This window comes from Indicator indicator, chromosome Z (genome assembly GCF_027791375.1).
Source record: "Indicator indicator isolate 239-I01 chromosome Z, UM_Iind_1.1, whole genome shotgun sequence".
NCBI lineage: Eukaryota > Metazoa > Chordata > Aves > Piciformes > Indicatoridae > Indicator > Indicator indicator.
The window spans coordinates 31,238,176-31,250,986 of record NC_072053.1 but is presented as its reverse complement, the minus strand read 5'-3'; the positions used below and the strand labels follow the sequence as shown (position 1 = coordinate 31,250,986).

The following is a 12,811-nucleotide window of genomic DNA, read 5'->3' as shown; positions in this document are numbered from 1 at the left end:
TATTTGGGATCCATGAATAGAAACTACTGAAAATCACTTACATTGTATTCCATCTGGACTTCAGCCAGGCTTGAGCCAGCTCGTTGCTGACAGCCATGCAGTCTTGTAAATGCAGTGAGGAAGAACTGTGGGGGCAAAGATACAGCACAATCTCTTCCAGTGGATTCGGTTCCTAATATAATCATTTAGCATCCCATTTTTGCTCATGTCCCACATTGAAACCACTGCTTATTTTTTAGAATGATTAAGTGGCTGAAAATTAAATGTAATCTCAAAGTTCACTTAACTGAAAATACCTACATCATTCAGAAGAATCTTGCTGCAATCCATGAAATACTAGAGAGTGCCCTATTCCAAAATCAGACAAGTATTTTTCAAGGTAATTTTTCAATACTTTTGCAAGCATTTCTTGAATATATATTTCAATTTATAAATATTCCAGTGCTGCTATTAAATACTGAATGTGAGGAGCACAAACTGAGGATTTGCTGAATAATGTGCATGTATTGTGTATTTTATGCTTTTCAAAAAATCCTCTTGGACACAAGAAGAGCTTGCCATCTTTTCTGCTAGTAGAGTGTTAGTCTTTAAACAGAAAGGTTTATGTTTGGTTTTTTTTTTCCCAGCATGGTAGCGGTGATGGAAAGCTTGTAAGATTTCAAGAACTAACTAATCCTAAAAAGCAAAACTATTTTTTGTAATGATAATACTTTCAAAGAAATAAATGCTTGAATTCTGGTATTTCCTTATGAATTTATTTGTGAGAGAGGAATACTGTGCCTGTATGCTTGCTTCTGACTCTCTCCAAGTGCAGTGGGTGTGAACTGTCTGTCATTATTTGGGCTTCAGCAAAGGAGTCATGTCTTTCAGAGGGAGGGTTCTGCCCTTGTGAGTGCTGGCATGCAAAGACTGTCCACATGCCACCTAGTAGCACTGCCTCATGCTTTGGGCTCTACTGTGGGGCAAAAGCCACTTCACCAAAGGGCAATTGGTTTGCAGCCAGGGTTTCCTTTCCTGTTTAAAACCCCAGCAAGCCTACTGATTCGTTTGCCAAACTCAGTGCTCACAGCCTATGGAACCCATCCAGCAATTTCTGGACAATTTAATTTCACTAGCCCAAGATAAAAATACACACACTTTTTTGAGGAAGCTTGTACCACTCTACAGTATTCCATTTTGGAAGCACTTTCTCGGGTTGTTTATATGAAGTAAGAGTGAAATATTCAGACATACAGAAATAGTGAAAGTAAGTTAAAATATATCTTCTGACATTTTACATCTCCTTTACCTCTTTTTCCTCAAACTTTTCATTGGTGATTTAGACTCTTGTAGGTGTGGTATTGATGGGCTGCCACTGATGAGGGTAACACTGCATTTGCTGCTGGAAGTGAACAACAGGCAGCATGTACCACACTATAGCATTGGAACAGGTTGCTCAGAGAGGTTGTGGAGTCTCCTTCTCTGGACGGGCTCAAAACCCGTCTGGACGCATTCCTGTGCAGACTACCCTAGGTGATCCTGCTTTGGCAGGGGGATTGGACTTGATCTCTGGAGGTCCCTTCCAACCTCTAATGTACTGTGATACTGTGAAATATATTCAGAATTATTTTATTCTCATAAGTGTATATATATATATATATATATATGTATATATGTCAAACCTGGACTGCTAAAAGCCATATGAAACTTTACCAGAAAATCTGTTCTACCTATTTTTATGTCATTCCAATGTTTCTTGTATTTTGTGTGCTAGGTCTTTGCAGTCAGCTCTTGAGCTGAAGGCACAGTGATGTTACTGTGCTTTTATTACTGTAATATGGTACTTAATACTGTCTGATCTAGCCACAAAGTTCAATAAGGGAAAGTTTAATACATGTAGCTTACTGAAACTTATTAGCAATTGTTACTGGGAACAAAAAAGGCTTTGCTAAACTTCTTGCATTTAACCACAGTCTTATGAAGAATAGACTACTTCATCAGCCACCGTATCTATTTCAAAACTGATTTTTAAAACAGAAGTTGTGGGCAACTTCCAGAATATTGTCTCATTGCAGTCCAAATGACATTGGCTGAACAGGGTCTAGTTTTAGTCAAGAGGAAGAATGTGTTAAAAAAAACCCAACATGAAATAGGATAATTTAAAATTCTGCATTTAGCAGAAGTGAAGTTAGTGGCTTTACCTGTATTTAACTACATACAATGCGTACGGGAGTTGTTTTTGGAATTGAGTGAACTTTTTACATCTCATCAAGATCAAGTGAACCTTTTTATTCCTCACTTCATTTATAATTCACAGTCTGTCTCTCCTGTATTCCAAGTCTTCACAAACACAAGGACCTAAAATATTTTGGGAAGATATTTGACCTCTTTTGAGAAAATCTTTTCAAATTCAGGGATACACAGTGACCCTGTATAGCTGCTGACAGAGAAATATGTCTATTTCAGCCAGCTACTTTCTACAGGTATCCAATTCTGTTTCCAAAGAAAAATTAGAAAGGTAGTACATAGAACATTGGGTAGGTAAATGAAAAAGTTACAACAGAAGCACTATATCTGTGTTAATGAAAATAAAGTTTAATTCCTCTCATGACCTTTACTTGTCTAGCTAAAAGCATGCATATTGCCATTATCAGAAATATCATTAGTATAAATGATAATCAGCCTTATTAATGCTTTCCTGAAAATCAGCCATATTAATGCTTTCCTAGGGTCAGATACGAAAAATTCTCACTTGCACTTGAGTTTGTACTGCAGTATGCTTGCAGCATGGACACACTGTCAAAGACTACCCATTGCAGAGCAAAAATGATGTACTAGGAGAATGTAGAAGGAAGGCAAATAGGAATGGTTGAATCATAGTTCATGCTATGTTTATTTCACTGTATTATGTTTTCTTACCTGTTTCATCTGTCTGTTTTGTCTTTCATCATTGGCTTACATACACCTCAGTGTCAAGAACTGCTGTTCTGTTAGGTCTTGGAGCAACAGCGTGCTGGCTTCTAGTCTTCATTTCTAGATAGAAAATCAATCTAAATCAAGTATTTCTGGTTCATCTCCTTTTAATTCACATTTTCTTTATAGCTGTTACAGTTTGAGAAAGGTTGTAGGAGGAAGACAAGTATCAAATGCAACCTTAACTGAGTAAAATAATTACACTATTCTTTTGGGATAAATCATTTGATGAGAAATTAATTTAGGTTTATTTTTCCCATCACTTGAATTTGTAATTTAAACTTGTGGGGTTCGTTTTTTTTACATATACATCTCTTCATCTTGCTACATGTGAGGCAAAGGCTCCTTGACAAAATCCTGTCTTAATTTCCATCTGGAAGAAGCTGTGCAAATGCTCTTAGCTAAAAATGCCCTATCAGGCATCTCTCACATATTCACTGGAGTGCAAAGTACCTCTGCAGCACCAACATCTGAGCTGTAGAACCAGTGTACTCCTGAGCTCTCAGATACAGCCGTATTTCCATCTATGAAAGAGTAAGAACTAGGCACAGACCAAACTATTCTATTCCATATTCCTACCTTCTTTCTACAGAGAGGAAACTGAGCCAGAGAACCATAGCATACTCCTCCAGTAGGGCTCTTGTAATGTACCCCCACAAGTCACTTTAGGTTTATCCCATGTGGAATGGAAAAGAAGAAATCCTTCCTCTGTGTGGTTTAGCTCTTTTTCTCCATTCCTGGGAGAATTACCTCCAGTAAGACAGTGAGGCAGTAAGCCCAGTATATAAGGAAAACACAACTATAAAAATGTCTATTACAGGCATAAAAATGCCTTTTCCTCCTGCACAGAAGAAATTACGGAACCAGGCCTAAAGTGTAATTCACCATATGGTTCAATCTCTGAACTCACACTTTTGGTGTCTAATCACAACACTTGTTGTTTTCTCCATCCCTGTTAGCTGCAATGCAGTCTATTAGAAGGATTCTTAACAAATACAGAGGTATGGCACCAAACAGTATGGATCATGTTATGTTTTGGATAACTTCTCATGGATAGATAAAAAAAAATCTGGAGAAAGAAGCTATAAATGTATTGTAAGAAAAATTACATTTCCTAGATGTTTAAAGTTACTGTTTATCCCAATAAATTATAATTCTTCCAAGACAATGTGAACACACTTCTAAATATCTGGGAGGGAAGCCCTACAATCATTTTTATGACTTTCTAAAGTATGTTGTGTTCACCAGGCTGGATTAGACAAGAGTGAGATGTATGGGTAGACAAGCAGCAAAGTAAGTGTCACATTTTCTTTCTACTTTAATTTTTATTTCTGATCTTTTTTCTCTTCTATACTCTTCATTATTAGAGTGCAAAGATGTGAACAAAGTGGCATATTGCCCTCTGGTCTTGAAGTTCAAGTTCTGCAGTCGAGCATACTTCAGACAGATGTGCTGCAAGACCTGCCAAGGACACTGACCCACAGAAAGTGCAAGAATGTGCCTTGTTATTATCATTGTGGAAGAGTGTCCTTTGAAGAGAGCCACACAGCGGAATGAGATCAACGTCCATGCAAATGCATTACCCTGTGGAAAACGTAACCACTGGTCAGCACCAGCTGACAGGATTTCTATATTATTTTAACTTCTATGAAGTGGGATTTATTAATCCAAAGTGCTGGACACACTATAAGGAGGGCATGCCAAATTGGAGGGATCCACACAATACATATAGAATAGCTTACTGTGGAAAGTTTGTGTTGTTTGTTTTTTTTTTTTTTTGACTAAATCCAATAGTCTGTTTACCTCCTTGGACCATTAAAATAATTTTTATTATGGACTTAGAAATGACACTGAATCCATTTGTATTTAAAACTGTTTAAAATGTAGCTATTATGACTTGGTCTACTATGGAAATAAAGAAGAATCAAAAAATTGTTAAGTCATAGCTTTAAAATGTTAACTATTTTATCTCATGACACAGCACCACAATTTAAATTATAAAATGAGCTTGGAAATGTTATTTAAGGAGCAGATTTTTTTTTTGTTTGTTTGTTTTTAAATATGTATTTTTCCTTCATTCCACCTAATTCCTTTTGGAGTAATCCATATTTTCTGAACACTGCTGTGAGCCATATATAAAGCTATACAACATAGAACAACCATGGGGGACTTAAAATTAAGAGGTGCAACAGTTTTTGCAGTGGTGCATGAAATACAAGTGTGCCGTGTAACAAAATTGAATCTGTGTTGCAGGCTTATAGCCATTTTACTATTGCACAAGTGAGGCTGAGATTTCCACTGAAAGGGAATGTACTTCATTGTCTTGGAGGTTTCAGACTCCAACAGTGGTGAAGACTATATTGCCAGCTCGTTCACTGCTATCATACTGGTTGCTTAAAACTTATACTTTGGCTCCAGCTTACTTTTGTTTACAGCAACAGTCACAAAGAAGAACAGCTTTATGGGGATAGATAAAGTTTACATGTTACTTTTGATTTTCAAAAATGAAGGAATTCCAGTGCATAAGATAAGCCTACTGTGTCATAGCAACAATCATTTGCAAAGCTGAAGTTTAAAAATGGATTCTGGATATTCCCTTCTTTGAAACTGTAGTGGGAGGGCATTTATGAGAAAGAATATGTGAATGTGCCGTTCAGGAAACCACATCCAAATGGGCAAAGATTACAACCAAAGAATAAACAACTCATAGAGGTATCTAGGTTCTGTTCACATGAGAATTCAAAAGTGTGCTTGAGCCAAGAGGCCTGTTGGACTATCAAGAGTAAGGCACACTGGAAAGGGGGTGGCTAGAATGAAGTCTGGCCACCTTCACTTAAATGACCAGGTACATACTTAAGCTGGACCATATTTAAAACTAGGGGCAGCTTTCAGCATGATACTGGAACAAACTCTTGCCTCTGGTTTAGTATCTCGATGCCTTAACTATTCTGCTGCTGTACTCCACTTGTTTAATATTACCATTTTTTAGTATTCAGCAAATACTTTGCATTTTTAAATGTGAAACCAAACTACTTTGGCATGTCATATTCAAAAATCTACCATTAAAAAGTTAATTCTCATTCTCCTCCTTCGCTTTTCAGTAATAGATTCAATGAGGAGATAAGGAAAGTAGGTACTTGTTTGTATTATTTTACTTGAACACTTGCATTTTGCAGCAGGTACTTGTTGAATGTGCTTCTGTGTCCAACTATGCCTCTTTTGTTGTAGTGCAATTAAAATTATGTGAACAATAATGTGTTACAAATTCTAACTCAAATGGCACTTTTTTTTTTTTAAAGTACTCTTTTCAGTGAATTTATTATTTTGAAAATAATTCCAAAATATTGTGAGGTTGAAGTGTACCAGTGTATTTTACCCATAACAATCCAAATGTGTTGCACACTATTTACTAAATGTGAATTAACATCGAACAACGGATACTGTTATCAGGACTCATACTATGACATCCCCCCAACATATTGACAATCTGGGGGGTTTTGTGTAGCCCATGTATTCATGACCATCAAATCCCTGTCATCTGCTACCTCTTGTCAGTATTTCCACTTCCTATGCCTGTGACCAGTGGAATTTTCTTTCAGCTGGCTTTCGTGTATTCACATCTACTTATCTACTGCTCTCATCACCGTGTAACCAACTGTTCAAACTGTCATCAGTAGATAAAAAGAAATGTCTTTGGGAGTGGATTACGGGCAGTATGTAGTCCTTCTCTGTTAAGTGAATTGACTTTTCTATGTTCTTTGACAAAACACCTTGGTGCTAGCATGCCCTGGCTAGGTTTAAAGTAGGATGAAAGGGAGAAGGGGGTTGCTATGACATTCCTTAAGCGAAAGGCCTCTTTGTATCAGGGTCCAGTTTTCTCCAGGGTTTATTTTGTTTGTCAGCTAACAAGAGATGGGTTTTCTATGTATTCAAAAGAAACATTTTTTTTTCTTTACCTCATTTAGGACATAAAAATTGTCAGGAGTGTTTCCAAAGACACATTTTGCTCTATTACTGGTGCTAGAACACTAGGGAGTCCGACGTTTACTCAGCAATGTAACAGCACTGAGGCTGGAATTTAAAAGAACTCTCGGAGCCACATTCAATTGTATTGCTAAAGGGAACAAATCACAGAATGTATTTCAATTTACAAACCAAGCAATGCTTTAGACTACAGCTGAAAAATGAAACCTAATTCAAAGAAAAATAATTGGTTTCCACAGCATAATTCATTGCTGCTGCTACACTGTAGCCATCTATATAATCTAAGCTAAATAGTGTTATATTCCTAAATAGTGACTAAAAAGGATGGTTTGTATAGGCTATACGTATGACAGGCCTAGAATCAAGTAGTAGAATGCAAACTGCAGAAATCAGTTTGGTGCCAGTATTTGCACTGAGCAATACTATCAGCTGAAAAAGATCAAAATGGAAAGAAAAATCTAGAGATTAACCCCTGAAGGTATATACACCCCAAATTAGTCCATTTTCATTAGGAAGTTTGTAATGGAGTGAATGTCACATAGAATTCCTTAATAATACAGACTGAAATTACCTTTGTATTATTGTGATTAGTTGCTTATTATTTTATACTCAGTATTAATGTGGTACACTGTTACTTTATTATTATTTTTGCTTTTGTAAATTATATTCTAATTTATTGTCATGTTTCTTAACACTTGTTCTATGTGCATTCTCCTGCTTGTGATGAAAACAGAAATATTGTAACAAATGATGCAGTGAAATTCCACACCAGGCACAGATTTGTTTTTAACATAGATAATTTAGTAAAATAAAACTGCAGCTTTTAAGAATGATACCAATGGTACAGTTGTCTGTTCCCTGACTTACACATACTGGAATTCTGTGTGCTTAGCATTTGCATAGGCAGGTGCATCAAAAAATATATATGTATAAGATTTCTTTTCAAGTAACACTTACATGTTGTGCTAGAATTCTGTTTTGGCAAGAACAATGTTTGTCATATATAAGCAAAAATTAAGGAAGGAGAGGTCTGGAACATAGTCATGTACATTATTGGATACTATTTTAGCCTAAGCAGTAATATAGGCAGCAAAATGGCAGCAGAAATATCCTGTACTTCTTGGTACGATTTCATTAACGGCCAGTCAGTAATAACAATAAAATGTCCATCATGCATTGAGCTTTTAAGGTTTTATCTGAAGTTTATCTGAAGATATGATGTTTTTAAATACAAAGAAGAAAGTAATTTCGGAAGAGTTGGTGCTTAGGTTACTTGCTGAGAGATGCTTTTTTCCTTGGTACAGTTAAAATATCTTGTATGGAAATATCTGATCAAGTGTTATGAAGTATTTATTGTTTCTCAGTTAAAAGCTAGCTTCTGCTTTAATGAAAATAATTGGTCTTATGAGTAGGATGCTAAAGAAAGTAGAGAGAACCTTAAATATTCTAATAAGGTGTTTACTATTTTTGTTTATTTTTGTTTATTTGGTTTACAAATGAAGACTCAAAAACCCAATTACCTGTTTTAAAGGTATGGATATTTCTACATATGCTCTATCACAACATTTTATTGTCTTACACATCAGAAGCTACAGATGGACACAGCCTAATAACAATTTTCTGCTATTCCAAAATTCTGTTGGCTTTCCTCCCATGTATTCATACTACAAGCTATTACCTGATAGGTAATAGCTCACTATTGTTCAGTTTTGAGTATTACTCTTCCCCTCTGAAGCATTTGTGTTTTGGATTATAACGACAAATTTGCTACACTGAAGCAGATGCTGATAGATTTCCCTCTCTTCCTCCTTCTGCTACCTTAAACATAACATCACCCATGTGGACTATAGAATTTCTGGCACATGAAATTCCCTTCAGTCTTCTTAAAATGCATTCTTCCTATGCCTGAACTTCCTTCTGGAGCCAATCCTGCTATTATAATTCTGTTACACTTTTTTAGTTTATTTCTTGAGGAAATGGACACTATTTTAACCTGACATACTTTTCATTTCTCTGATTTCCCTTGCTATACTCCAGAACAGTTCCTTCATCAGTAAACTTCCTGTTGCCTCTGAAACTATCTGATCTGCAAGAAGCCCTTTTAAATATCCTCTGCAGAATGCTGAACAGGCCTTGGTTATTTTGATGACTTTTTTTTTTGGGTGGTGGGTTGTTTGGGTGTTTTTTATTACTAGGAACTAAGATTCAGGACTTCTGTGGAGATTTACTGCAGCAGACTTTGGATGAGTCCTGTGTACCTCATCTGGAGTCAGTCAGTCATCAATCTAAATGTCTTAAGGCCATTACTAAGATGAGGCTGTCATTCTGCAAGGAGCGACACCCTATCTGGCTGCCTTCTCTTCACCACAAACAACAATTAGGTGAAAGGAACGGATCATTCCTTCTGTGTGGCCCTGCCAATCTTTGTCCTAGACAGAATGGTGTAAGAATATTTGCATGCAGTAATCAGTATGGAATCCCAAACAGAGTTAGAAAGGCTCAGCCAGCCACAGAACAAGGTCTGCTACAGCACTAGCAACTTGGTGGTTTACCAAGTATATCTGGCCTAACTAAATGACAAATTCATGTCCAGTTTAGGGAACCAAGCCACTCAGAATGCAGTATGGTGTGCGTTTAAAGATACTGCTCGCTTAAACTGACATATCATGTAAGCACCACCCATCATTTAAATTTGTTTCTGCATAGGACTGACGTTTTAATTGAGCTGGACAGGCTGCAGGACACGTATTTTTAAATCAGAGGTCACAGAGCTGCCAGTTCAGAAAATTAATGACATTGACATGGAAAAGGTTGTAAGTATATAATTATGCACTAAGAGTGGGAAGATGCCATTTTTGTAAACAGGAAGGCCATTTCAGAAAAGATGTAGCAAGATCACTCAGTAGATTATCTTAAGTCTTTAGTAATCCTCTTTGGAACAAATTCATCAAATCAAATCCTGATACAGAAAAGGAAGTGTTTTGGAATTTTTAGAAGTGAAGGTTCAGCCCTCACTGGGTGAAGCCTGGAGAGAACGCTCTGTGCTTTGCTACCTGTGACCACCCAGCAAGATCAGGTTTGGCCTGGCTGATAAGGGATGGGTCATGGCTTTTGGAAATTTGATGTCTTCAGTGCAAAGTACTTCAAAATCTGTGTATTTGTTTACTCACCTCTGCACACCCCACCTTGACATTAAGCTTTTAGAACTGTACACATTCTTACAATGCTTGTAACAACAAAATTGTCTTTCATATTGTTTGAAAACTCATCTCACAATACAATTTATCCTTTGCAGTGAAGAACAGCTCTTCTGACTAGGTTTCAAGATCTCCCTCACTTTGAAAGTGGATTGGTACTAAGCAATGCTTCATGTGTGAGTAAGCTGATGTAAGAGTTGTGCGTGTATGAGAATGTTTTCCAGTCACATCTTTATGGAAAGACACAGACCCTTGAGTTAGCTGGAATTTCAGGACACTAAGTTCTGAGTGCATTTTAAGTTGTTATTGCCACATTTTTCTGAGGTCAGCTATGCTTTACAAAGTGAATAATTTTACAGAAATGCAGTGCCCTAATCAGGGACAGGGGGCACAGCATGCATGACAATGTGTATTTGAAAAAATTGCAGTAAATTTCACAATGCTTGCTTTCATTCCTTGACACACTGAGACAGAACTTCTCTTCCCTCCATTATCTTCTCCCCCTGCTGACTTATCTGCTCACAGTGCTTTCACATATCTTTGACTCTCTTGTTAGGTGTACAGTACTGCTGCCTTTGATCTGACACTTCAGTGTGAATGCTATTAAGAGTTTTCACATCTGTAACTTAACACTGTTGCATGTTGAAAGTGCTAATTTTAGGCTACTCTTGCAAATTATTTTCTGAGCATTAAATATAAAATCCAAGAATTTAAAGAAACAATTTCTGGATAAACATTAAATATATATTTTTTTTTCAGGTAAGTTACCAGATAAAAATAATTTTTCACAGTTTTCCTGCTACAGTAATTAAAGACCCTTAAAGATACTTTTTCCTATTATAAGGAACACTGAGTTAGGAACAAACATAAAGAGAGGGAACTGAGCCTCTCTCCTTCCACCTCAGATTCTCTCTCACATTTAGCCTTTGCGGTTGAAATGTACTATCAAAACAAGGCCTTCTGCAGCAAAAAAGGAATCTCAAATATCTAATGTGGCCTTTCTGGGTCTAAGGTTCCTTAGAAGTTTATTTATCTAAGAAAAGTTTACATTGTTGAAATCATCCTGTCAATTAGCAGATAACATTTGACTTTAGTTGTATTATTCTTCACAAACATTTTTGTCAAGTATAGGGCTGGTAACTGAGTTTCTAGGGAGGAGGAGAGGTGTGACAGCTATTACCACAGGAATCAATTAACTATATCTTCCTCACAGTCCTTGGGAAATAGAGTGCCAGTTGGCATAAAAGGGGAAAGATATCTAGGTTGCATTTTCACCAGCCATAAAGGGGACATACAAGGCAAGAATATTCTGTCTTGGGATTTTCAGTGAAATTTAAGAAATTGGCACAGATTTAATTGCTTGCTGCAATCCCTGTTAAAATGTTTGTAAAGCCATTAACGTGGATTGGGATTTTTTTAACTTACTTATCCTAAATCAGCCTATGAAAGATCTCAGTTTTTAAGACAAGCATCCTCCTCCCCCAGATTTATGAATTTGCTAGGTCGTTTTTGCCACTTCTTGCACTTGTGATGATCACAAATTCAAATGAAAGAAAAACTACTGAGAACTATAGGTATAGAGCCTGGAGGTGCCCCCTCACTCCCTTTCCTCTCTAGATGGGAAATTGCCATGTGGTCCTTTCTCCCCTAGTGTGAACAAAACACATTTTTGGCCCCACAGACAGGCTGGTTGCCCATGATGTGACCAGGCTGTGAGCACACACTCCATAAAACATGTGGATGTGGTTTCAAACATTGCTAGTACCTATCCGTGTTGGTGCCTTGGACCTGCTGGTGCCTTGGACAGCACTGCATCAGATCTCTTTCATGTGGCCTTCCCATCACCTGCAGGGACAGGCTGCACTCAAAAAACATGCTTTTCTGAGGACATCTTTCAAATTCAGCCAGTGACTTCCTCTTAGGCTTCCTGCCTATGATACTCTGTGTCCCTCAGCCCTTTTGGGGATCCCCACTGTGGCCCATGGCAGCTCAAAGCTGCCACTAGGTTGGGGTGCTGCTGTCACAGAGGCTGGTTCGGGGCTCTGCTGTCACAGAGGCCTGTTTGCTCTTGTGAATTGCTGAACTCCAAGCTGTGGCAGGTCATCTCTTCCAGCAGCTGGCACCCAAGATGAGGCCAAGAGCTGGGCTTGGGTCAACTTCATACTTGGAAGCCCTGGGTCTGGAGAGCATCCTGGATGTGGGGTGCCGATGTGACTTGATGGCTGCCTCAACCAAGATGAGCATCATCCATCACATGGCTTATGGCAGCTGACTCCCCATCTAAAGAAGATAAGGGGATGTCACAGTTAGAAGCCATGCAGTTCCACAGGAGAAGTTCCTGCATCAGCGGAAGAGCTTGAGCTGAGATGGAAGGCCAATGGTGGGGCTGGGGCATTTGCTGTAGGACAGCAGCTCTGGGGCATGTACATCAGTGGGGCTACGTAGTCAGGGAGGGATACCACTGGGCTGGGAAATCTGCAGAGTAGCTGGGGGTGGGAAGGAGGAAGCTTTTGGGCCATGAGATGTAGCATGGTATGTGGGAAGATGTAAGTGGCTGAGGAAATCTCAGGTAGTGAGGAGATCCCAGTGCAAAGGTTGAATGAATTGATGAACACCACAGGTTCCAGACAAAGGTGCAAGTAAAGCAGAGATATCACCTGTGGGTAGGTGGAGTCTGT

General features: G+C 38.0%; 1 protein-coding gene across 1 annotated transcript in view; it reads left to right on the top strand.

Moving 5' to 3' along the window:
• Window positions 1–4,429, top strand: part of ADAMTS6 (ADAM metallopeptidase with thrombospondin type 1 motif 6) — a 149,724-nt gene extending 145,295 nt beyond the window's left edge. Inside the window, exon 24 of the mRNA XM_054397495.1 lies at window positions 4,320–4,429. Coding sequence (XP_054253470.1) covers window positions 4,320–4,429 — 110 coding nt within the window. The remainder of the gene's footprint in view (window positions 1–4,319) is intronic.
• Window positions 4,430–12,811: the final 8,382 nt, after the last annotated feature.